Source organism: Thamnophis sirtalis, unplaced genomic scaffold, assembly GCF_051295495.1.
Source record: "Thamnophis sirtalis isolate CommonGarterSnake01/CBP01778 unplaced genomic scaffold, rThaSir2_p1.2 scaffold_2, whole genome shotgun sequence".
NCBI classification, from domain to species: Eukaryota; Metazoa; Chordata; class Lepidosauria; order Squamata; family Natricidae; genus Thamnophis; species Thamnophis sirtalis.
This window is the reverse complement of record NW_028261382.1, coordinates 25,844,067-25,871,007: the sequence shown is the minus strand read 5'-3', so window position 1 is coordinate 25,871,007 and position 26,941 is coordinate 25,844,067. Positions and strand designations below refer to the sequence as shown.

The following is a 26,941-nucleotide window of genomic DNA, read 5'->3' as shown; positions in this document are numbered from 1 at the left end:
CATAGAAATATTTAGTCATCTGCAATGCAAGGAAGGCCCTTGTACAAAAACCCAAAAGGTACAGATTGTGTCCGTTATGTTTACACCATTATACACAGAGAAAGTTCAAATATTCATCAAATTTGGAGGAAAGTGAAAGCTCGTCTATTTGTAAAATTTCTGTTGCTTCTGAATCTCCTTCCAGACATTCGTTGCTCGTCTACGACATAAACACAGGACTTTTCTTAAGATATGAAACTTTCATTTATTAATTCAAATGACGTTGTTTGCATTTACAACATTCATTGCATAAACTTGGACATATAAAGTTTTCCAACTCTGGTTAATAACAGACATTTAGGGTACAAGTTATTGGTTGGATACATGTTCAAACAAATATTTGGGTACAACATCTTGTCAATAGTACATAACTTTTTTTTACTTTTTGTGTATTTTATAGCTACTAAAGACACAGTTCCATTAGCTACTTTGGGTCTCAGAACAGTTCATCTAAAGGGGACAGAAAGCACAGAAAAAGGGGAGAGGGAGAGAGGGGGGGTGGAAGGAGGGAGGGAGAGAGGGGGGGGGGAGAGGGGGAGAGAGAGGGAGAGAAGGAGGGATGAGTTGCTAGCTGTAATGGTTATACAATCTTTACACACAACTCTCTTTTCATTAAAAAAAAAGAATCAAACTCTGCTAGTGTGAATCAACTGTACGCTGTCAAACAACCCCCAGACATTCATCGCCACTCTCTGTGATGTAGGGAAGTGTCCATGCAACACATCAAGAAGAAAACAAAGGCAAAAAGAAAAGAAAAGAGGGGGAACAAGAAGCCCAGGTAACCCCTAAGGAATGTCCAACAGTCATTGCCTTTCATCGCACTCTGTAACTACAGCTCTGCTATTGGAACATAGATTTGGGGGGGGGGGGACAACCACCCCAGCTCCACCCTGAAAAAGTGGCTGGAAAGTATTTTTCAAGTGCAGTTCCAGCTGCAAATGAGTAGCATGTTTTTTTTATTATTATTATTCCTGTTGTTTGATAATAGTAGTTTGACATTTGAGAGGTTAAGTTCTCATCTTGCAGTTTTAACTCAGGTCTCATCCTCTCTGTTTCCAGTCTGGCAGCTGCTCCGTTTTGAAACTCCCCTTCTGATCGTTTAAAGTACGTGTCCCTGACAGCCGTCGGCTCTCGGGGTTTGCTGTGCGTGAAGCCTTCAGTCCCATCGCTGCACCCCCCAAAAAGGACTACAACTCGTCAGACCTGATGACGTGGAAAAGGGTGACGTTGTAAAGTATTTGGTGGCCATTGTTCCACGCATAGAGGGCTCGGTCCTTAGGGTTGTAGTCCAGCATGGAAATGTGGGAGTATTTGTTTAGGAACGGGATGTCTATGTACTCATAAGTGGAGCTGTTGGTCTGGTAAGCGTAGGTCACCTTGGTCCCTCCGGAGTAGCCGTTGGTGACGTACAATGTGCCGCAAATGATGAAGCCTTCGCCGGCACTGCGCTTGGGGTAACTTGTGTTCCAGGTCTGAAGGCTCTGCAGGGTGTTGGGGTCCAGCTTGCTGATCACAATGTTCCCCGCGTTTTGGTTGGTGGCGTAGACGGCCCACAGCCCGTTCTCGTCCACCATGAGGTCGATGTCTGAATGGCCACCCCAGGCGTAATGGTAGACGTTGTTGTAGCCGGCGTAGTCCAAGCTACGGGTTTTGAGGATGGTCTCCGTTTTCAAGTCGAACCGGATGATGATGTGGCTTTGGTATTTGTTGAAATAAATGGAGCCGTTGTAGACCACTTGGCCGGTGCCAGACCATGGGTGGGGAAGGCGGTGAGAGGTGAAGTTATCCGTGTTCATGAAGTCCGACATGGATTTGTACTCGCGGACAAATCGGTTGTTGTGATAACTGTCCATGTACCAGACCTAGGGAAGGGCAGCAGAAGACAGAGAAGCCAAGAGCATTAAAAAATATCCATCCATCTAACGGTTCTGCCGTCAAAAGTCAGCAGCTGAGCTTTCTCTAATCTGGGGCCCTCCAACTGTGGGACTACAATTCCCATCTGCTCCAGTCACCACGTGATTTCACCAGTTGTGAAGTTTAACATCCAACACACACAGAATGTGGTGGCAATAGATAAATACATGAATCACATATAGCCTTTTGAAAGGCCACCTGAGACATATCACATTATAGGACAAATTTAATAAGGTCAACAAGCTGCATTTCTTTCAAAGTTCCCCATAACTTCTATGAAGAATGCAGGTAATGAGACAGTGGTCAGAGTGCAGTACTGCAGGCTCCTTCTGCTGACTGCCGGCTGCCTACAATTTGGCAGTTCAGTTCTCACCAGGCTCAGGGTTGACTCAGCCTTCCATCCTTGCAAGGTGGGTCAAATGAGGACCCAGATTGTTGGGGGCAAAAGGCTGACTCTGTCAAGCGCTTAGAGAGGGCTGGAAAGCACTGTGAAACCATATATAAGTCTAAGTGCTAGTGCTCTTTTCCTTCCTTCCTTCCTTCCTTCCTTCCTTCCTTCCTTCCTTCCTTCCTTCCTTCCTTCCAACCATCCTTCCATCCATCCATCCATGGTGCGCAGTGGCTAGAATGCAGTATTGCAGGCTAACTCTGCTCACTGCCAAGAGTTCGATCCCGATCAGCTCAACGTTGACTCAGCCTTCCATCCTTGCGAGGTGGGTAAAACGAAGACATCCATCATGCGATGGGCCTCTGGGGTTCTGCAAAGCCCTTTGCTCTTTCTGGGGCCGTGCAAAATGGACTGTGGCTCACAGAGAACCCACCGACCTCCTGAATGAGTGGAGTTGTGCTGGTTTGCCAATAACAGAAAAGGGATCCGCTCTCTCAAGGACTCTTACGCACCAGAACTTACGGAGATAATGGAAGTTCAGTTCAATGAGAGGACCGGGGTAAAGAGCTCAGCACTTGACAGAGACTTGCTAGGGGCTGCTGTCTTCAGCTGGTCCTCCATCTTTTGTCTGCCACCCTTTGAGATGTGGCAGGAAAAGATGAACCAGAATTAGCTGGAAACAGGTAGAACAATATGGCCCCACCCTGGAGGCGAGCATCGCAGCGGCAAGCCCCTTCATCTCAACTGTACCTCCAGCGAGGAGGGGACGAGGCAAGGAAGGCCTCTGGCCTCTGCCCCCCCCCCCTTGAAGGCTGGCTGCTAGCCTCTCCTACAAGCCAAGATGGGTCAGTGTGAGTGACCGAGGGCAGCAGCATTCCCAGGGGGTTTGGACAATGAAGCTTCTCTCCTGGGGAACAATATTCTTGTCCAAGCCTCACGGTTGTGGACAGTGAGGAGGTTGGGGAGGAACCTGGGCCAGTCCTGGGGGCTGAGGGAAGCTCAGGCAAAGGCTCTGCGTGGGAGGCAGAGAGGGGAGCTAGACAGCATTGAGGTGGAGGAACAGCTGGAGCCTGTTCCCAGTGTGCGCATGCGCAGAGCTGCCAGAAGACAAGAACAACCAAGAAAGCAGGGTCAACTTGGGAGTAAAGCCACACCTTGGAGGTGATTGGCCCCTCCCAGAGGAAACAAAAGAGGAGCAAAGGGGGAGGGAGATTTTGCAGGAAACAATTCGTTCCTTCGATCATTTCAAGAGTGGAAAGTTCTGTTTGTGGCTATAAGAGACTCTGGGCCAAGCATTACCTTGCCCTGCGTTTGGAAACTAGTTATCTGGCAGCTCTCCAAGCGGGATAAGGTTTGTGTGGATAAACATTCCTCCGAAAGGAAGCCTGGGTCAGAACACTTATTGCCCTGTTCACAGCATCTAAGGCAGGCAGGAGGAAACGACCCTACCTTGCTTTCACCCTCGGGAGCCAAGGGGTCCGTCATCCAGGAGCCGAACCTCGAACCGGAGGTCTTTACGGTGATGGGATCGCTTATTGCAGTCAATTTCCCACACGCTGCAAGATAGTGGAACACAACAATAGTAAGAAAGTCCTGCAATTCCCTCCCCACCCCCCACCTTATGGCCTGCATCATCCTGGGTCAAAAATGTGCAGATTGTCTTGTCCTGGGAAAGAGGCTTCTGGTGTTTTCTAAATCAGATCTGCGATGCTTTCCCATTTCTTTGGGTGGTAGTTTTGAGCTCAGAGTATTCTTAGCTAGCCAGAAAAATGGCTGAGATTCTGAAACAAGTGAATTGGGGGAGGGGAGATTGCATAGTTGTAGGATGTGCTGTTGAGGAACTCTTGGTGTGCACAGAGAACCCATTGATAGAGGAAAATAGCTGCCTCCTTGTATAGGTAAGAAACAAAGCCAGGACCGCTGCTGCTTGCCATGGAATAGAGGCGAATCTGTGCAGAATAACAAGAGCTGAAAGGGAATTTGGAGGTCTTCTAGTCCAGCCCATTGTTTGAGCAGGAGACCCTACACTGTTTCAGACAAGTGGCTGTCCAGTCTCTTCCTAAAAGCCTCCAGTGATGGAGCACCCACAACGTCTGGAGGAACCTGTTCCACTGGTTAATTGTCCTCACTGTTAGGAAGTTTCTCCTTAATTCCAGGTTGTTTCTCTCCTTCATTCAATGTCTATGGAGATTCTCAGTCATCCAGGTCATGGTTGTCCCAATGGTGCTTTTTCCCCCCAAGAGGCAACTGTATTTTGACACCGATAAACCTCCAAGTGGCCTCAAGGACCCTCTAAAAGGATGCAAATGACCAGCTGTCTGCAAGAAGTATAAATCCTTCCATTCTCCACCATCCAGTCAGAGCTGAAGAAGCTTCTGGGATGAGAAGTGAAACATTTTCAAACAAAACCCAGAAAGTCCAGTTGCCTCTTGGGGGGAAAAAGGCACCTTTGGGTCTCTCCTTGGTTAGATTCCATCCATTGCTTCTTGTCTTGCTTTCTGGTGCTTTGGAAAATAGATTGACCTCCTCCTCTTTGTAGGAGCCTATCCAATACTGGAACCTACAGGTAGCCCTAGAATTACAATGGTTCATTTAGTTCTCTGCCCCTCTGTGGCTTCTTTGCTTTCTGGTCAGAAAAAGGTCCTGGGGAGAAGTCCTTCTGGTTGCCGAGAGGAGGCCACAGGCGGCTGGATAGAAGAAGCCGCAACAAAAGGCAGGACTTGTCTTTGGTGCCTCCTTCCAAACAGGTGCAAGACCTCCACACTCCATCAAAGAGATCCTTGCCCAAAGTGTGCCCTTCACAAAAGGTTAGCATCACCAAATGCCAGAAATGGAAGGCAGAAGACCACCCGGCCTCGGTCTGAAGGCCTCCCTTGAAAGTGAAACTCGCCACTTCTGGAGAGCAAGTTCTTCATTTCGAACATAGGGACAGCTATACTTTATAGATTTCAAATATGATTTTAAATGTTTCCTTCAATGGAAGCCGGCAGCTATCAAGGAAATCTCTCCTGCATGTCCCCTTCACAAGGGGACCTGTTCCATCTCAGCAGCCATGCACAAAGAGAGATGCTTTCATACATCTGTTGGGATGTATGACATCTTCTAGTATGACATCACCTCATGCACAATCAAGAGCAGAAAGCTGAATTTATTAATGTATTTGGTCTTAGACATTAGGATTTGATAGCTAAATTCAGCTTTGTAGCAATTAGGAAGAACTGCATCATATTTCTGAAGACTCAGAAATATATAAGGCCCAATTCACAATCATATAGATATCTGTTGGGCATCTAATTACAATTTGCTAAAAGCTACCACATTGAGAAGTGACCAATAATTATTATGGACTCTGCTTTCGGATTAAAATAACTTCTCCAGCCTTCTATCTTATTAGGAACGTCTCCTCCAATAAATAAATAATAATTGTAAGTTCCTTGGATCTCAGATGAGTTGACAAAGACCCATCATGGTTTTGAGATGTTTCTGTTTATCCCCATGCTTGAGAAAAATGGGCTCCACCAATTATGGATTGCTGTTAGAACAACAGTCCAAGAAAGGATGTTTTCAGTGGGAATGGATAGGTGAACGTTGACACATAATATAATAAGTTGCCATCCATGGATTAGAAGACCTCCAAGTCCCTTCCAACTCCGATGGGCTATGATGCTATGATTCTATGATTCATTTTGGGGCTATCCAGTCTTGAAAGTGAAGTGGCAGCTCTCTGGAACCAATCTGGGGGTTGTGGTAAGAGATATATATTCCCTCCTCTGGTGTCAGCAAGATCTATAAAAAGTTGTGGAATCCTGGTCTGATTTTTAACTTTATCTTTAACAAGCAATTGATGTAAAATTCCAACACTGGAGATTGTTAAGAAGGGATTGGACAATTGTTTGTCTGAAATGGTGTAGGGTTTCCTGTTTGAGCAGGGGTTGGACTAGAAGACCTCCAGGGTCCCTTCCAACTCTGTTATTCTTTTGTATCTGTAACCTTTAAATGGGCAAAACCTTTTGAACCAATGTATCTCAAATGGGCTAGCTATCTGGGACCGATGACTTTAGTGGAATAGAAATTTGGCCAACATTCTAAAACTGCTGTGAATTTTAAACAATTATAATTTTACCATCAGCATTTGATGGCATAATACAAAATGTCGTACAATGTTTCCTGTGGTCCCACTTCCGGTGTTTGTCTGTGCTATTAGGTTCAGCGGGGGTACTTTCAAGGCAGATGCACTCTCTGAACTTTAAAAGAACTTTTTGAGTACATTGGAAGTTCTGCCACCGAGAATTCTGATAAGGGGTCACATTGAGCTTGGCTGGTGAACCACAAATGTAAACTGCACTTCATAGGGGGCTTCCCACCTCCAAGAAAGTACCAGAAAGGGAAAAGATCGCCTGCCATCTCCTACCTACTTACCTGGCATAAACCTTCGCAATACTTAAGGCTTAGTTCTGATTGAGCTTTGGTGGCATTGTATCTCTACAGGTGCTGCTTTCCTGTTCTGGCCCACAACCTCAGTGATATCCAGCAGAACTGGAAATCCCATGCAGGAGGCCCACTGGAGATCATTTAGCTCGCTTGATTTCTGGCAAGAAAGGCTCTGTCCCTCCCCTGATCCATTTAATGGGACATTTCCCCTCGAGAGAGAGAGAGATGTCAGCTAGTCCTGGCACAGACCCTGCCCCACAACTCTGGAACGTTGCCCTGACTTTCCCAACGGAGCCCTGGGTGTTGGACCGAGGGCTTTCCAAGCAGTGGATTCCCAAGTCAGCCGGTGATCCTGTTTCTGGGGAGGTGGGATCACAGGGAATCTGAGAGAGTCTGAGGGAGACGGGCACTTTGGAACTATGAAATGTAAAGAAGTACAGTAGATCAATAACTAAATAGGCCTCCCAGTCACCCCCAAAACTTGGGGATTTTCATCGCCCAAGAAGTCAGGGTGGCTTCACCAGGTACACTTCAGAGGGCTTCTTCAGGTTGCAGCAGGGCAGTGGTTTTAATGATGGGTGTTTATGTTTGCAGCCAGTGTATTAATCTTATCTCTGCATCCTCCCCTCCCCCCCCCCCACTGGTAGCTCTTTGGAGCCTTGTTTTTTGTTCTTGTTTAGATGTTAGCCGGAGATTTACTGCTGACGGTGTTTTAGAACAGCAGGATAGAAAAACAGGGCTGGCAACAGTATTTAGACTCCGGGACTTGCTGGGTTTGGAATCTTGGCTTGTGACACCTGGACCCTTCCCAAGCCAGCTAAAAGAGGGTAGATGTGAGCTTGCATGGAGCCCAAGATCTCTGTTTCCACATATTTTTCCTACCCCTTTTGGTCAGCAGTGTCTCATCACCCCTCCCTTCCCCATGCACATTCCAAATTGAAGGTTACTGCCTCTGTGGTCCTCCTGAAAAGATCTCCCCCCACAAGGTTGCCCTTGGGTGGCAGAATGGCCCTGAATCTTCCATCCATCCGTCCGTCCGTCTGTCCGTCCATCCTCTCTGACGTGCCTTGCCCATTTGTCTCCCCTGACCTCTCCCTTACGGGGGACTCAACCCAAGGGCCACAGGGGCTACTTCCTCTGCCCCCCCACCCCAGGTTGGCAGGCTTGAAGTGGGGCCCTCTGGGAGCCGGGGCTGAACTCTGCTGTGGCAGGGCACTGACTGAGTTTGGGGTGGGGCGGGTCATGGGGTGAAGAAGGCGGGGGAGGGCCCATCCCTGCAGTCCCTGGCCAGCCCGGGTGCCCGGTGGGAGCAGAACAGCCCAGAGGGTGAGGACACCCTGCCCCTCGGGGGCCGGTGCGTCTCCTACCTAATTTCTGCATGCATGCCCGCAGCCTCTCTTCAAGATTTGAGACTCTGCTCTGGAGCTCTTCGTAGTCAAAGGCGCCAATTTCCTCCTGGAGCTCGTTCAGAACCGACGTCAGGTTCTGCACCTCCTCTTTAAACTGCAAAACCAATTTGGCATCGGCCTTGTACTCCTCCAAGACTGGGATCAAGGGCCTAAGCTCCTCCATTTTCGCTTTTATCGCCTGCAAGGTTAAAATAAGCTTGGTTTCAGTGCTCTGCGCGCAAGAGCCCCCCGCCCACCCAGCCCCTCCTCTCTCTGCACTGGGCTGCTGCTGCTCCCTTCGGGGTGCACCACAAAGGCCGCCGTCATTACTATCATTAATGCTTGTGGGGAGCGTGGAAACTCAAATGGGAGAAATAGATATATAGATATATGCATATATTAAACAGTCTGAAAAACACCATCTTATTTGGGAAAAAAGGCCTTTATTTTGATTTTTTTCTGTTTTTAGAATGCAACATCTTAAGGTTACATGCTTCGGTCACATACACAAATTCTTTTTTTTTATCTTTTCCATAAAATAATGATGATGATCAGGAGGAGGATAATAATAATAATAAGAAGAATAACCAACGCATTGACAAGGAGTTCCAAAAACTAGTGGATGAAATGTGATTTCTACAAGTTCCATGCAAAAGACAAGCTTTCAGCGGAAGTGATGCTGGGAAGGGCGGGAATTGGAAAGAAAGAAAGAAAGAAAATAAACAAAGCAGAACCAGAGAAGAAAGGACCAAACTCAAAGGGGGTGGGGTAGGGGGTGGAGGGAAAGCTCTCTGCCCTCTGTGTGTGTGTGTGTGTTTTTCATGGTTACATGTGGGGTGGGGGTGGGGGGGGATGAACACCTTCTTCAGCCAGTGCGACATTGTAAAACTTTCTTTTAAGTTAGCCCTGCAAGCAAGAAGACGAAACGCTGAAGTCCCACAGGGTTTACTCAGAGGTTAACACAGTTTGCATCCCAGCCGTGGCCCTGCTGAGCCACCCCTCCCCAGAGACTCCCTCCCCCCCACCCCCCAAGGATGATGCACCACTAAAGGGCTTGACGGAGAGACGGGGGATAGGAGCTTCTGGCCATCCCCCCCCCATCCTCTCAGCTGCCTCCCTTGGCATTTGCCGCCTTGCCCTTCACCCAATCCCCCCCCCATTGCCAGGAAGCCCCTCTGCCCTTGCTGACCGCATGGTGGCCCTGCCATGGAAAGGAGGGGAAGCGTCCCCCCTTTCCCAAGATCTCCAAGCAAGGAGGCGGGGCTCCAGGCTGCCAGGGGAAGCTCCCCGGATCTCTGCCTTGGGCCAGGCGCCGCGGGAGACCGCCTCTTTAGCAGGCGGAGGGGGGAGCGGAAAGGGAGCCCGCAGGGCTTCGCCTCACTTTCTCTCTCTGCAGGGGAAGGGGATTATGAGGGGACCCCCTGTGAGAGGCGCAAATGATTCTGGGAGAGGAGTCATCATTTGTGCCTAGGGTAGCCAAGAAGGAAAGGGAGGGAGGGAGGGAGGGAGGGAGCCCTGTTTCAATGAAGGCAGAAGCTTCAGCAGGCATCGCCTGGGCAAAGGCAGAGGGAGTCCACACCAGCTTCTGCCTCCTGAGCCTGGCAGGCCAAGGTCAAGGGACGATCATGGGAAAATCTTTTGGCTTCTTTGCTTCATTTGCAGTTTTAGTCTTCTCTCCTTCTCTCTCCTCTCTCTTCTTTCTCTCTTCTTCTCTCATTACTTTCTCTCTCTCGCATCTCTTCTTTCTCTCTCCTCTCTTTCCACTCTCTTCTCTCATTCTCTTCTCTCACTCCTTTTTCTCTCTCTTCTCTCTCTTTTTTCTCTCTCCTGCCTCTCCACTCTCTCCTCTCCTGTCTATTCTTTCTCTCTCTCACCTTTCTCTCCTTCTCTCTCCTCTTCTTTCTCTCTCTCCTCTCTCTTTCTCTGTCTCCTCTTCTCTCTCTCCTCTCTCTTCTCTCTCTCTGTCTCCTCTGCCTCATTCAATCTGATAAAATGGATCTTGCTCCGCAGGTTCTTTCCAAGGGAAAAGCCTTCACGTGTGGGATGGAGGTGCCTGCTCTTGCATGACTCCCTGGTCTGCAACCTCCTGGGCTTCCTTCCCTCTCCTCCCATCTCCAGCCCTCTGAAGGCCTCCAAAAGGAAGATGGGTGGCATGGGTGCTGCCACGGTCAATGCCAAGGGCTTCTCTGCTGTGGAGAAATCACCAGGAGGAGAAACCCTCTTCCCTGAAGAGCACAGAGCCGGAAAGGGCCTCTGATCTATGATGAAGCTGCCCACAGCCCCATTTCTCCACCTGGAAACAATTCTGGAAGACCTTTCTCCCCCCGCCCCCAAGACTGATTAATTTTGTTTGGAACACCAGCAAATAAAAAGAGGATGCCCTGCCTTTCTCAAAAAGCCCCTCACTCAGCTGAGAATGAGCAAAACGAAAGAGTCTCTTTGGACACACGCACGCGCACACGCACACACACACCTGTTAGGAGTTTCCCTCTAGAGCCTTCCCACCAACCTGTTTCTGCACTGTGGTCAGGGACAGGTTGGGGAAGCCTGAAAAACAGTTCCAGAAAGCACCTCCAGGTCTACAGGTCAAATGATGCTGGACATTGAAAAATAAAAATGAAACAAGCTGAGCAGTTTCATTTGGGGGTGGATGGGCTCTTATTGACCCCGTAATCCCTTGCATCAGGGTAGAGTCAGGGCTGTTTTTTACTGGCCGGATGCCCTTCCTATCACCAATGCAGAGTTCACAGCAGATATTTGACTCATTATGCCCAGAGAGAGAAATATCTGCTGCTACCTAGGATCAAACTCACAGCCTCCTGATTGGGGGATGGGGGAGGGGAGAGGGCAGGAGAGCAGTTTCATAATTGAACTAATTCTCCAGAGGAAGGGTGGCCCCCTCTTCACTGGGAGCCACCCTTCATTTCAATCCACTGGGACACTGGACAGCCATCTCTGAAGGATGCCTGAATTTAGGGCATTTTCATAGCATTCCATTGGGGGAGGGGTTCCAAGTACCATCAGAAGACCACTTTGATGAGAAGCTCAGACTGTCCCAGCCCCAGACAGAAAAACCCTCATTTGAAAGAACACGAGGGGCAGGACATTCACACATGACATTCATTTGTAGCTCAGAAAAGCCATTGGTCAATGGAAGTGCCCAACTGGAGACTCAAAGCCATGGGGATCTTCCCATTTGGCTTCCTACACTGAGCTGGGGGTGGGTTGGGACGTCTCCATGAGTCCCTTCCAGCTTGAGGATTCCATGTATGATATGAAACTCCCAGTGAGATTTCGAAACTGGGAAGGGCCTCTTTCATTCATTACATCAGTTTCATGGACCTTAGCAAATTCCAGACCTGTGCTTTTGTGGGTACGGAGGAGAAAGATCTATTCAAGTTCAGTGAAGGCAGGTGGAGAGATGAAAGATTTTGAGGGACAAAATTTTAGGGGGAGATAGAAAAATAAGGTTATTGGCAAAATGTCTATGGAGGTTCTCAATCATCCTAGTTGTCTCAAACATGCTTCTTCCAAAAGGCAAATGGACTTCCTTGGTTTTTCTTCTTCTTTGCCTAGACATTTCAAAGCTTCTTGGGTGAGAAGTGAAATGTTTCCAAACCAAGGAAATCCAGTTGCCTTTTGGAAAAAGCACCTTCCAACCTGGGTTACTGGGTTTGTGTTTTCCCCCTTTGGAGTCAACTGCTTTAATGACAGCCAAAGGAGTGGATTTTAGCAGGGAAAGTAGATTTAAAATGCTGAGAAGGGGGGGGGGGGGAAATGCAGCCCAACAGTCTGACCCTTGGATTTCAAAAGTCGTTCAGTTCATCCCAAGCTTAGGGATTCCTGGATGCCTTCAAAGCAAAGGAAATGGAGGCTTCCTGGAAACTCTCACTGACTGCAGTGGAAATTAAAGTCCATTCTGCCTCTGCTGAGCTTCAGCCACCATTGTTGTGAGCAAGAGCAGTCCTGCAATGGGAGGGGAACCCAACCCTTCTGAGATACCCCCCCCCCCAGTTTGGAAACGGTGCCTAAGAGACCCTCAGCCTTCCCCAAAAATTCTGCCAAGAAGGCACTTCTTTCCTTCCTGGGCCCAAGAGGTCTACTTACCTTAAACTGTCTGGCCAGGTGTTGCTTGTGACTCTCTTCCACTTGCTTGAACTTGGATTCCAAGCCTCTCATCTGATTTTCCATTTTCTCCACATACTGAAGATCCCGTTGAGTTCGCCTGTCCAAGACTTCTATGGACTGGGACATGTTCTGTACCTGTGGAGCAATTGGGTGCGAGAGACGGTGGGGGAACCAAGAGAGAAGAAGTCATTAAAGTAAGAGAGACTCAAAGGGGAGATTGACAAAAGATCTCTTTGCCATCATCAAGGAAATCAAGAGCAGAAATAACAAGTTGCAGCTACCTAGATTTCATTTTAATTGAAGGAAGAACTTACTGAAAATAACAATTGTCCAATAGTGGAACTGTCTACCTAGGGAGATGGCAGATTTTCCAACTCTGGAAGTTTTTAAGAAGTTGGACAGTCACCTCTTGGTAATAGCTTAACTGATTTTCCTGAACATGGTAAGAGAGTCATTCAACGATTCTACACAATATGGGTAACACAATATGTGCAATACAGATTGTAGAAAATGGCTTGAACCTTCCATGGTAAGATAGCAATAGCACTTAGGCTTATATACCACTTTATAGTGCTTTACAGCCCTTTCTAAGGTATTTACAGAGTCAGCCTCTTTCCCCCAACAATCTGGGTCCTTGTTTTACCCACCTTGGAAGGACGGAGGACTGAGTCAACCTTGAACCTGGTGAGACTCGAACTGCCAAACTGCAGGCAGCCAGCAGTTAGCAGAAAGAGCCTGCAGTACTGCACTCTGACCACTGCGCTACCATGGCTCACGGAGACGGGGAAAATAGCAACCAGATTTGTAGCTCGGTAAACTCAAAGGCTGCAGTTGTGCCCTTCTTGGTCTGCTTGTAAGCCACATGATACTTGTTTACTCTCGAGTAGAAACACAGTAAAGCCTTCACTTAGATTGGAGGGACAGAAGGACAAACGCTGGTGAAATGACAAATGAGATTTTGTGCACATCATTGCTGGGTAAAGTTGGTCACTCTTTGAAACCGAAGTGACCTCTGTTACAACAGGTCAGCCAATTGAGTTCCATGAAACTGAGGGTTTGCTCTAGGCCAGCGATGGCCAAACTTTTTTGGCTCGCATGCCATAAGGGGGGAGTGCAGGGGGGGCGTGTGCGGGCGTGCCGCACACATAATGCAACGTGCAACCCCTCCAGTGCGCATGCACGCATGAGAGGCACGACCCCCCCATTTTTCCATGCTTTTTTCGCCCGCCCCCGGCTCCAGAGGCTTTATAGGAGCCTGGGGAGGGCGAAAACAGCCTCCCCCACCCCCCAGAGGCCCTCCAGGGGATTAAAAAGGACCCTACAAGCACACCGGATTTCCAGTTTGCTTGGAGGGTGATTTTTAGTCCTCCGGAGCCTTCAGGGAAGCTCCTGAAGACTCCGAAAGGCCTCGGGGGGCGGGGGGGGGCGGGGGAGCCTCTGGAGCCTGGGGAGGGTGAAAAATGGCTTTTAAAAAGGCTGAATTCAGCATGCCCTGACAAATGACTCCATGTGCCACAGCTTTGCCATCCTGGCTCCAGGCAAATGTAGGTGTGCTGTGGTTACTCAATGCAGCCAAAGAAAGTCTGGCGGAGGTCAGGTTCTTTTTGTAACAGTTATATTATTACAATGATGTGTGTGTGTGTGTGTGTGTGTCTGTCTGTCTGTCTGTGTGTGTGTGTATCATCTAATAATGCTACAATTTACAGGTGGGATGCTGGATGTCAGGCCAGATGGGGGATTGTATGGAGTATGGGAGATATAGAGTCTAAATAACATTCCTTTCTCAGAGAGTCATGGACGTCTTGCCCTGCACCTGGAGTGGCGTGACTGGGAGGCATCTCCAGTTTTGGATGGTGCCTGATTGGATCATGGGATGGACATCTGGGTGCTGGGCAGGGACTGGAACTTTCTTTCGGGTGGGGAAACCTGGAAACTTTCAGACTCGGTTTTTCCCAAATGTGCCCAAATGGCATCTCTAATAAAGTGGAACTTTGAGGAAACTCAAGTTTAGAGTCTTCTTTCGTTAGGAGTGTTACTTGGAGCCCTGACACTGGAATTCATTCATTCATTATTGGTTTTATTTATAAGCTGTCTAATCCAGAGGTATCTTACGGCAGCATTTTAAAAAATGTAAAAACATATTATGTAAACTGCACTGGAAATTAATCAGTAATGAAGAAGAAGAAAAAACAAAAACACCCCAGAGGAATAGAAGCAGAATTGAACAAGACTCTGCTTTCAGATCCTACATGGTCCCAGACAGAGCTCTGCTGGAAAAGCAGAGTTTAAAAGCTTTCTAGAAAAACCACAGGGTTAGTGAGGGCGGTATGGACTAGCAGGGAGGAGTCTGCTACTCCAAAGAGTAGCAACACGCCTCTCAGATCCCATAAGGCAGTATAGTTTGATTGATGGGTCTGAGAAATGCCAACAACATGGCTAGAGAATCTAGGATTGACTGTATAAGATCAAACCGTCTCTCAGATTGCTGACGATCGTTGGCATGTATATCTTTTGCTGCCAACATGCCAGTCCACCCACCCACCCACCCCTCTATCAACTACTTCATTTATAGCAAGTAGCAGGGTAAAATGATGTTGAGACTCTTGAAAGAGTGCAGAGAAGAGCAACCAAGATGATTAGGGGACTGGAGGCTCAAACATACAAAGAACGATTGCAGGAACTGGGCATGGCTGGTCTAGAGAAGAGAAGGCAAATACAAGCTGAAGCAGGGTGTCAAAATCTAGAAAGATCAATATTCTGTATTAGCAATATCATTTAAACTTATATACTGCTTCACAGTGCTTTACAGCACCCTCTAAGCAATTTACAGAGTCAGCTTATTGCCCCCAACAATCTGGGTCCTCATTTTACTGACCTAAGAAGGACAGAAGGTTAAGTCAACCTTGAGTTGGTGAGAATCGAACTGCTGGATGTCGACAGAGTTAGCCTGCAATACTGCATTCTAACACTCTGCCACCACGGCCCTTCCTTCCTTCCTTCCTTCCTTCCTTCCTTCCTTCCTTCCTTCCTTCCTTCCTTCCTTCCTTCCTTCCCTCCCTCCCTCCCTCCCTCCCTCCCTCCCTCCCAAGCAATGGCACTTAGGCTTTAATGCCGCTTCACAGTGCTTTCCAGCCCTCTCTAAGTGGTTCACAGAGTGAGCCTCTGGCCCCCAACAATCTGGGTCCTCGATTTGCCCACTTTGGAAGGACGGAAGGCTGAGTCAACCTTGAGCCTGGTGAGACTCGAACTGCCAAACTGCAGGCAGCAGAAGGAGCCTGCAGTACTAGAATAGCATCACACCTAGAATATCGTGTCCCATTCTACACTTTAGGAAAGAAGCTGACAATTGGAGCATCTCCAGAGAAAAGCAATGATGATGAGGGGACTGGAACAAAAAGCTTAAGAGGAACAAGTGGATGCATTGGGTACCTTCAGTCTGGAGAGAAGACAACTGCAATGAGAAAGTGTTCAGAGGATGATCCGGTAGATAAAAGATGTGGTAGGATCATTCGGAAACATATTGGAATGGGTTGGGTTGGGTGCAAGAAGACCATCCTAAGGATGAAAGCTGTTCTACAATGGGTCAGGCCCCTGGGAGATGTTGGAACCTCCTTCACTGGAGGGTTTACGCTGTTGTGGCCCACCAGTGGCCAGAGGAGTTGGCAGCAGAGTTGGAGAGTGAGGAGATTGGAGGGAAGATGGGCCAGTCCTGGAGTCTGGGGAAGGCACTGAGGAGGGCTCTGTGTCAGAGGCAGAGAGGGGGCCAGGGCCATCTGCCAGTTATCAGCTGCCTTCGGAGTCAGACAGCAGTGAGGCAGAAGAACAGCTGGAGCCTGTTCCCAGTGTGCGCATGCGCAGAGTTGCCAGACGAAGGGAACAGCCAAGGAACAAGGGTTGACTAGGGAGTAAGGCCACAGGTGGATAGTGAATGGCCCCTCCCATAGGGAATAAAAGAGGAGAAAGGGGGAGTGGAGTTTGCAGGAGACAATTAGTTCATTCCTGCATTCTTGCCAAGTATTGTGGCGTCTGAAAGATATCGGCTTGGCAGGTCTCCAAGCCTGATAAAGATCGGTAATTGTGAACTATCCTGAAATATTGTGAGAAAGGAAAGACTTTGCTGGAGAGGAATTCACTGTCAATTAAATAAAAGGGGTTTATCGGGACGAGGACTCGGCTTCGTGCTGCTGGGGAAGTCTTAGTCAGAACATAAACAGAGGCCAGGTGGCCACTTGTCCAGGATGCCCCAGTGGTGGGGGGGGGAGGAGGGTGTTTCCCACGCAGACAAGGGCTGGACTAGATGACAAAGTCCTCCCAGGCCTTACGTCCTATGGCTCAAAACTGGAGCTGCATCGATACGCAAAACACCAAGTTCGTTCAAGGATGTAATTAGTGTGAAGAAGTCAGGAGAAGCAGCTGAGGACAGCAGTAGGAAGGTCATCTGCCTGAAAGTCTTCCCAGAGGCAAGAATGGATCATATTTCTCTTTCAACTACACTAATTATCGATAAATTTGCATCCAGCTCCGCGCATTGGAACATGCAGATCTCTGCAGATATGCACCTACGGTTGCCCTTTTCTTGGTGATGTATTGCAAACCGGAGACCGAGATGCTGAATAGGCACTTTGGAAAGAGCACTGAAAACATTGCTAAACTCCGCCCTCCTTTCCCTGTTGCAAAATGTGCAGCAACAAACAACCTCCAAAGGCAAAGCTTGATTGGCAGAGCATTTTCCAAGACAAAATCTGTCTGGCACACAATTTGCCATGCAGGTAGTCCTCACTTAATGACCATAACTGGGACTGGCAACTCCATCATTAAGCAACAATTATGTGACTGCCCTGACTGTCAAAACTGAAGCCGCTTATCCTTCTTTGTATCTTACCGCTTTTCAACTTGCCAAAGAACTGGGGGGATAGAAAGCTGAGAAGGAATGCAGAGACTCCAGACTTCAACTGTGAGAGCCAAGGACACTCCTGCAGATGTTGGCTAAGACATAAACTGTTCTCAAAACAAAAGAACGATTTATAATTGAACAATGCAACCTGTTACATGGGAGGTGGGGAGAACATTATTCTTTAACTATGCAGAATTGGGCGGGAAAAGTTAAGAGTAGATTTTGATTCTTCAGTGCCAAAATAATGTACTCAACAGTAGTTCTGATTGTGGCTGTTAAGCGAATCACCACAATCATTAAATGAGACATCATGTAACCATGATACGAATAGCACTTAGACTTATGTAGTGCTTCACAACCCTCTCTAAGCTGTTTATAAAGTCAGCCTATTGTCCACAACAATCTGGGTCCTCATTTTACCGACCTCCGAAGGACGGAAAACTTGCTTGTTTCTTCAGAGGTTCCACAGTCCCAAGACTGCATGTAGCATCTTGGCATGAGCTGAAAATTAAGCATGTATGGATTCTTGGTTGCCTGAAGTGTCACAAAACTCTCTGTTTTCTTAATGCAGCAGGATTTGGTCTGACAACTGCAATGGGTTAAACGCTTCTGCCCAGGCCAGCACAAGAAATGGTGGCTGGTGCCTTTAAAAACTACAAGCCCTTCCTTCCTCCTCTTCTTTCTCATTCCCATCTTCCTTCCCTCCTTCCTTTCCTTCCTGCATTCCTTCCTTCTCTTCTTTTTCATTCTCATCTTCCTTCTCATTCCCATCTTCCTTCCTTCCCATTTTCGTTCCTTCCTTCTCATTCCCATCTTTCTTCTTCCTTCCTTCCTTCCTTCCTTCCTTCCTTCCTTCCTTCCTTCCTTCCTTCCTTCCTTCCTTCCTTCCTTCCTTCCTTCCTTCCTATTCCCATCTTCCTCACTCACTCCCCCATCCTGAAAAGCATTTGTGCATTATAAAGGCCGTGAAATGCCTTCTAATCACGCACTGGCAATCAGAGGCCATTCCCACACAGATGACGGGTGATGGGTGATGGATGGAGGGATAGAAAGTCTGCCTTCATTCATGATTTACGGCTCTGACTCTGGTGCAGGAAGCCAAAAGACTCCATCGCTCACTCGTGTGGAAGCAGCCAGAATTAAGGAATATTCAAGTAGTCCTCACTTAATAACCCTCACTAGACAGGAATTATTGTCGCTAAGTGATGGGACAACAGTTGTGACATCACATGACCATGCCGCTTAGCGATGGCAGTTTTGGTACAGGCAGTCCTTGACTTACGACCACAAAAGTTTGGCTGTTAAGTGAGGTATTTGTTAAGCGAGTTTGCCCCATTTCACACCCTTTCTGGCCACCATCGTTAAGTGAATCACTGCAGTTGTTAAGGTAGTAACACAGTTGTTACGTGAATCCAGCTTCCTTGTTGGATTTGCTTGTCAAAGGTGACTTTGGGACACTGCATGCGTCGTAGATATGAAGCAGTTGCCAAAGACCTGAATTTTGATCATGTGATGGTCATAAATGTGAAAAAGAGTCATAAACACTTTTTTCAGTGTCAATTTTGAATGGTCACTAAATGAATTATAAGTCAAGAGCTACCTATATGCCAGGACCTCACACTTTGCTGCCCTGCTGTGCCCCCCTCGGCCCTCCCTGCCATTCTTCATGCCCTCCTCTGGCTGCTGATGAGAGGTGCCCGGACTGGCCCTTCAGGTGGGAACTGCTGGCAGTGGGGGCCTCCTTCCCAAAAGGCCCAGGAAGAGCCAGTAGCAACAGGGGAAGATGGCAAAGGGCAGTGTGGGGCAACAAGGGGGAGGGGCTGCAGAGCTGCGAAAAGGCCAGAGATGGGGGTAGGTTGAAGCGCCCCCTGCAACAGCCCTTAGATTTATATACCGCTTCACGGTGCTTTTACAGCCCTCTCTAAGTGGTTTACAGACTCAGCCTCTTGCCCTCAACAATCTGGGTCCTCATTTTAGCCACCTTGGAAAGATGGAAGGCTGAGTCAACCTGGAGCCAGTCAGGATCGAACTGCTGGCAGTGGACAGAATTAGCCTGCAATACTGTATTGTAACCACTACGCCATTACAGCTGATAGATAGATGGATAGATGGATGAAAAACATAGATAGATAGATAGCAATAGATGTAGACCTGTCTACCACTTCACAGTGCTTCACAGCCCTCTCTAAGTGGCTTCATAGAGTCAGCCTTTTGCCTCCAACAATCTGGGTCCTCCTTTTACCAACCTTAGAAGAACAGAAGGGCTGAGTCAACCTTGAGCCCGTCAGGATCGAACTGCTGGCAGTAGACAGAATTAGCCTGCAATACTGTATTCTAACCACGGTTCTTAACATGAATGGTAATGTGGACAGGCTGCCAAAGCAATCGTGTGAACACAGGGACGGGCACTGCAACAACCAAAACTTTGAGGAACGGGCAGAGGTATCATTCCTTCAACTGTTGTAACAGCCTCTAAGCAAATAGGCATTAAGGGAGGACCAGGCTACACACACCCAATTCCTGCAACTGTTCATCGTATGTTTTAGCCTCCAGATTCTTGGTTGCTCTTCTCTGCTCTCTATTTTAGGGTTTTAACATCTTATTTTTGTATTGTGGTGACCAAAAATGAACATAGTATCTCAAGTGTGACCTTACCAAAGCAGTACAGGTACCCCTTGACTTACGACCACAATTCAACCCAAATTTTCTGTTATTCAGTGAGACATCTGTCATGTGAGTTTTGCCCCGTTTTACGACATTTCTTACCAGCATTGTTAAGTGAATCACTGCAGGTGTTCAGTTAGTAACCTGGTTGTTAAGTGAATCTGGCTTTCTCATTGACTTTGTTTGTCAGGTCACAAAAGAGGATCACATGCAAGTGTCATAAATACGAACCAGTTGCCAAACATCTGAATTTTGATCATGACCATGGGGATGCTACAGGAGCCATGTGAAAAACGGCCATGTCACTTTTTTCAGTGCCGTTGTAACTTTGAACAGTCACTAAATGAACTGTTGTAATTCGAGGGCTACCTGCGTGAAGCAATACCAACACTTCACATGATCTTTATACTCTCCGTCTGCAGGTGGAGATGCAGCCTAGACACCAATTATTCTACAGCTGCCCATCTGGTTTTTGTATTTTGTTGGATATGCTCCAAGCCTATCAAGATCATTCTGGATCTTGAGCCGGTCTTCTCAAGGGTTGGCTCTTCCCAACACTGAGGACTATCCATTGAGTGCAATTGGTCAGGCAGTTAAGAACCCATCTGGTGGTGATGCTGCCTATCCCACATTTTTCTAGCTTACCAAGAAGTAGGCTGTGGTCTACTCTGTCGAATGCCTTGCTGAAGACTGTCTCCACAGCATTTCACTGGTCCATTAATGTAGTCACTTTGTCAAAGAATGCAATGAGGGAGAAGGACGATCAATCCCAGGAAGTGCAGTAACTTACTGAAGAAAGGACAAGGCAATTTATAACTGATGTCTCCTTGCACTTTGTTCAGGAAGGTTTAGAACAGAGGCATCAAAATCAAGGTCCACGGGCAGCATTTGGCCCACGATGTGGCCGGATCCAGCCCATGGGGCCATCCTGGTCTGCCCAGTGCGAAGAGAAAAGATCAGGCCAGCATAGCGTCAACCTGGTCTAAAATTCAACTGGTGCAGTCCATATAAGAATAGAAGACAACATGAATAATATAAAAATTAACCCTCATACAAGTCGTTAGGAAAAAAGGCTAGTCATATGTTTCCATAAATATGTCACATTCTGTGCAACATGCACATTATTCTGGCGCATGATCGTATATCATATGTGAATAAGAAAGATCAGGCCAATGTGGCTTCAACCCGGTCTACCCAATGTGAAGAGGAAACATGACAGCAGTTTGGGGAGTGGCATCAAGCTGGCCATGCCCACCCAGTCAGCCACACCTACCCAGTTGGCCACACCTGCCTGGCCCCCTGAGGTCAACCACAGCCCTGATGTGTCTCTCAATGAAATTGAGTTTGACGTCCCTGGTTTAGAAAGACCTGGTTTAGCCTCAGCTACAGATCATATCAAGAAAACAGAACTGTGATATGCAATCCATTTACAGAATATTGGCAACAGAAGAAGGACACTATCCGGGTCCACCACAAGTAATGGCACCCCCTTTAAGCCAGGGTTTCTCAACCATGGGCACTTGAAGATGTGTGGGATGCTTGCGGGGGAATTCTGAGGGTTGAGATCCACCCATCTTCAAGTGACCAAGGTTGAGGAGCACTGCTTTAAACAGCCGACGGCCCAGCAAGCACGATCCAAAGCTTTGTTGCTGGAAAACATCTAAGGTGTTAAATTGCTTCATGCGTTACGATTGGGGGCAGGGAGAAACCTATCACCATATTCATCAAAACCTGGCAGATTATATCCCAAATGTCAAGGATAATGATATGTTCGCTTGCCAGAATCTAATTAATTTGGGAAACGGAGGTGGAGAGATGATATTTCATAACAAAATCTGTGCAATGGAAGCAATTAAACATTGAATTCCTTGATCTCGAATATTATCCTTCTGATCTCTGCGGACCGGAGGCTATTAAAAACAGATCACATGGAGAGAGCGATATATATATAAATATTCGGGAATCCACAAATCATCCTTTTTCTGCTACGGTTTGATGATATCAAACCCAACCTTTTCAAGTCAGTTGAGAAAACAAAGAGCACAGCCCTGCATTTTAATGCTGCTGCTCACATGGCTTTTTTGGAAGCTGTGCGCTTTGAACAAGTTCAAGCATTAAATTAATGAAGAGCCGAGTGGTTTGGGCCAATTGGAGGTGTAATACTTTCTCTCCTAGAAGATTTATTTAGGACAATAGACTGGCTTTGATCTTTTCAGTTTTAATTAGCCGGTATAGATTCAAGTCGCTTGAACATCAAATATATTTTCTGTGGTTCTCATCACCATAACAAGGGATGCAGATTAATTGAAACCCACCAATCTACCCCTTTTGTAGTCCGTCACGTATAAAGAAAAAAAGGTAAACTGTTATTATTGACTGACTATTCAGAAATTTTCAGAAGTTTGCACACTACATGCTAATTTGGAAACACAACAGTTGTCTCTGTGTGGCACACAATAGCATAGGTAGCAGGCAGGTACCAAGCCAAACAAGAGGCACCCTTTTTTCCCCTCTAAAAGAGTCAAATTCCAAATATGAAAAGAAAAAAGTCAACATATTATTTTCCTAAAATGTTGTAACTAAAATGTAAGTGGTGAAAGGAGACATAACACTTCGAATAATACTCTGTTATAAACCAGAGAATGCCCATAAAAGGTACCCTCTCTTTTGCCTCCACCCACCCCCAAATTCTGCAGCCTAGCGAATAAATCTATATTCAGTAGCAATGAAAACGTTGATTTAAACGTTTGACACCTTAAATTTACTCCACCAGTAAATCAACTGAAGTAATTATTGATCATCAGAGTCATGAAATACATTAAAAATTCTAGCCATTCCACTCCCCCAACTGGAATTCTGTTTTGACGGTTTAAAGTCCCCCCCCGCTTCCCCCCTTTCACTTAATTCATATTCATTTTGCAACTCAGCTTTGCAATTGCAATTTGGTCCCTCCATTTCCATAAATTGAAGGCATAGGTAGGTAGGTAGATAGATAGGTAATAGGTAGGTAGGTAGGTAGACAGATGATAGATAGGTAGATAGGTAGATAGGTAGATAGGTAGGTAGGTAGGTAGGTAGGTAGGTAGGTAGGTAGATAGATAGATAGATAGATAGATAGATAGATAGATAGATAGATAGATAGATAGATAGATAGATAGATAGATAGTAAGTAGGAAGGTATATGGATAGAAATAGATAGATAAATAGATGGATGGATAGGTAGATAGGCAGGTGGATAGATAGATGATAGATAGATAGATAGATAGATAGATAGATAGATAGATAGATAGATAGATAGATAGAGAGATACTGATAAATGATAGGTAGATGGTGAGTAAGTAGGAAGGTGGATGGAGATAGATAGATAGATAGATAGATAGATAGATAGATAGATAGATAGATAGATAGATAGATAGAGATTAGAGAGAGAGGATAGATAGATAGATAGATAGATAGATAGATAGATAGATAGATAGATAGATAGATATTAGAGAGAGAGATTAGAGAGAGAGAGATGGACGGGGAGAGAGAGAGAGATTGATAAATGATAGAAAGGTAGGTGATGATAAGTAGGAAGGTGGATGGAGTAGATAGATAGATAGATAGATAGATAGATAGATAGATAGATAGATAGATAGATAGATAGATAGATAGATAGATAGATAGATATTAGAGAGAGAGAGAGAGATGGATGGAGAGAGAGAGTATTTTTTGGAGTATAAGACACACCTTTTTCCCTCAAAAAAGAGGCTGAAAATCTGGGTGCGTCTTATACAGCATTTTTTGCCTCCCGAAACCTCGCCCTTTCACCAAAATGGCCGTGCATACCCTTATGGAGGCTTTCAGAGAGTTCCTGGGGGCTGGGAAGGGCAGAAATGAGCAAAAAACTGGCTGTTCCCCCCCCCCCCCACAGCAGCACTCTATAAGCAACTTTTTGTTTTTTGTCGTCCCCCCCAGCAGCACTCTATAAGGCTATGCATGCATTTTTTTGACAAAAAATGGGCCATTTCTTGCTCATCCCCCTCCCCGCGGAGCACTCTGCAAGCCCCCCCAAGGCCATTCATGCCCCCCCTTTTTTTTTTTTTTTTTAAAGGACCGTTTTTGGGAGGTTTGCAGAGTGCAAAAACTTTTTTCCCCCTTTTGGAAAGCTCTTTGACTGATTGATGAGAATTACATTGATCAAGTGCTATGCCAGCAGAAACAAAGTCTTAGGTGCTGCAGATTGTCAGCGATTTCCTTCTCCAGCACAAGGATAAATACACCTGGAAACATCTACCTACCTACCAACTCTCTCTCTCCCTAACTATCTACTGTATTTCTCTCTCTCTCTCTCTCTCTCTCTCTCTCTCTCTCTCTCTCTCTCTCTCTCTCTCCCTCCCTCCCTCCCTCCCTCTGTCTACCTACCTACTTTTTTTTAATTTGCCTCTTCAAAACCTTGGTGCGTCTTATACTCTGAAAAATGCGGTAGATAAAAAGATAGATAGATAGATAGATAGATAGATAGATAGATAGATAGATAGATATAGATAGAGATTAGAGAGAGACAGACACACACACACACACACACACACAGAGGATGGATAGATATATATAGAGACAGAGAGGGGGGGTTATGCATTCCAGAGCCACCATACCAAGTTACCTTTTCCAGGAGTTGCCGCAGCTGCTTTGTCCTGGCATCCCGTGAGCACATCGTCTGTTGAGGTGCTACCACTGTGCAGATGCATCGTCCTTCACTGTCCTGAGCAGAACTGTACACCTGCCAGCTTTCCTCAGGGTTGGTAGGCAACACCTGGTTGGGCACAGGAGAGAGGGCGCGTAAGGCAGGTCTCAAAGAACCGAAGAAAAGCTTAGCAAGCGGAGGGGGAGCAAGGAAGGCAGAAGGGAGCAGAAGGAAGATGGCCTTCTGAAGCAAACCACCAGCAGTTTTAAGAAAACACTTCACATAATCAATAATCAGTAATCATCTCATTTGCATTCATCTCAGACAAAACCCACCTTGCAAGGCAGGCCATTGCAGCATGCTGTGAATGGGGCCCCTGAGTTGAATCTGCACCGAAATCAAGGTTCTAGCAAGACTGTCCCAATTTACCATTCAGATTCTCACTCCATTGAGCCACCAGTTCAGAGCTCAAGTAGGCCGTTTCCCAGATGTGATCCCACCCCCTACCAGACTGTCCTTCTGAGCTGAGCTCCCTCCGCAGGGCTTGCTCGGGCTCAGGGCAGGGGAAGGGAAGGAGCGGCTGGGGACCCCTGACCACCAGCAGTTCCCTCGGAAGAGAAGAGCCCATCCCCTAATGGGGAGCCTGGCCTGGCCTCCTTTCCCACGCCATCAAACTTGGGAAGTCACTTCGCCAAGGGCTCCAGGGGCAGCCAAGCGCTGTGGCCACCATCTGTGCATCTCCCAGAACTGCCAGTTGCAAACGGCGTTTACCCACTGCTCGGGGGTGGTGGTGTCTGCTCAGCTTCTCCTGACATCGATTTGACTTTGCAGCCCCAGGTGACAAAGACATGGAGCAGGTGAGTGGGAAGTGGAGTGGAGTGACAAAGACACGGAGTGGCTAGCAAGGAGTTTCAACTCTGAAAGCAAAGGGGCTCCGACAAGGCTGGGGGCATCTGTGCCCCCCTTGGAAGGCTTCACCCACATCATACCGCTTACACTGGAGAGGGAAGCAGGGGTTATTTCTCACCTGGTCCCCTAAAATCCCCCGAGGGATTCCCTCTAGGACATAAACTCTCTCTTTGCAAGGACCGAAAGCCCATGGCCACCCCTGCCTGGAATCATCCTGGCTTGTCTGAGAACAAGCTGACTTCCCACAACTGCAGCAAGAAAGGTGGCTCAATGCTGCTCCGCCCCCACAAGCAGACATTGCTGGCGAGCAGAATCCGACAGGGGCGAACCTGAACCTGAACCTGAACCCAACTGTGACTCTACGCAGCCATGGAGCTGGGATGTAGGGATGCCCATCTCCTCTCCCTTCAAGACCCCCTTCAGAGAAGCAGGCAATGCCAACCCCCCCCCCATCTGACAAATCACTGCAGGACTCTCTAACATGGCTGTTTAAAACAGCTCGGAGGCTGCTCGGGTTTTTCCAAGCACTTTGTGTTCCAAAGAATGGCTGCAGGGTCTATTTTTGCTAGCCACATAAATAATTAACTGCGTTAAAAGCATCTTTATAGCTAGTCTGTTGCCAGGAAGAGGAGGAAGAGGAGGGCAATAAGCACGAAGGAAAACATTTCCTTTGGCTGAGATGTTTCAGAGGTGAAGTTTCCAATCACGGCTCTTGGGCGGCATCAGCCCAGGCCAGGCAGTGTCTTCCAAAGCCCTCCAGAGACACAGAGACAAAGGGAGGGGCTCCCACCATCCCCACGGGGGTCTTCCTCAGGCAAAACGTCATCAACAGGAGAACCAGTCCCAGGGGAAGCCATCTTGGGGATGCCCGTGAATTCACGCTGCTTCAGTTGCATCCGATTTGGGACACAGGGAAGCATCGCCTGGGGTTCTTCCATTGGAGGGGGTGAAAATCCATGGAAGTAACTCATCAGAGGAGATTGTCCAAGATCCCAACGGGGTCCAATCCGTGTGTCAATCCCAGCCAAATGTTCGGTCAGAAAGACGTTTCTGCAAGAGGAATCCCAGAGCTCTCTCCCTTGCTCAGAATCTGCTGCCCAAAATCACCATCCTCCCAGCTGCTGGCAATGTCCTGCTCAGTGGCACAAACAGGATGGCAATAAATCAACCCAATTGGTGGAGTTTGCTTAATTGGCTGCCTGGCTCCCCACCAGAAGGCCGTAAATTCCGCCTCCTCTTCTTTCGGCCGCTTTTGACCAGGCCAGGATGCCTATTTGCTTCCCATGTTCACCCGGCCACCTGCCCCACAAAATCGCTGGTGAGGATAAAGCTGGCTAACTCCGTGAGGGGCTTTGCCTGTTCTGAACTGCCTCAGTTTCCAAAATGCAAAGCAAACGCCCCAGTCTGGCAAAAGGCTTTCAATACTGTGGCTGTTGTCTTGGTTTGCTTCAGCTCAGGTAACGTCTTCCTCCTTCTGCTGGGCAGACCTGAACAGATCAAGCCAGGGGGGTCATGGGTACAGA

General features: G+C 47.4%; 1 protein-coding gene across 2 annotated transcripts in view; it reads right to left on the bottom strand.

Annotated features, from left to right (window-relative positions):
* Nucleotides 1–219: 219 nt before the first annotated feature.
* The window catches only part of OLFM1 (olfactomedin 1), a 55,801-nt gene continuing 29,079 nt past the window's right edge, over nt 220–26,941 (bottom strand). For both annotated transcript variants that reach the window (XM_014069918.2, XM_087704498.1), the window contains exons 2-6: nt 24,489–24,638; nt 12,268–12,423; nt 8,140–8,359; nt 3,791–3,897; nt 220–1,901 (exon numbers count right to left, since the gene is read on the bottom strand). In XM_014069918.2, the coding sequence (XP_013925393.1) occupies nt 1,227–1,901; nt 3,791–3,897; nt 8,140–8,359; nt 12,268–12,423; nt 24,489–24,638 (1,308 nt within the window). In that variant the 3' untranslated portion in view covers nt 220–1,226. The remainder of the gene's footprint in view (nt 1,902–3,790; nt 3,898–8,139; nt 8,360–12,267; nt 12,424–24,488; nt 24,639–26,941) is intronic.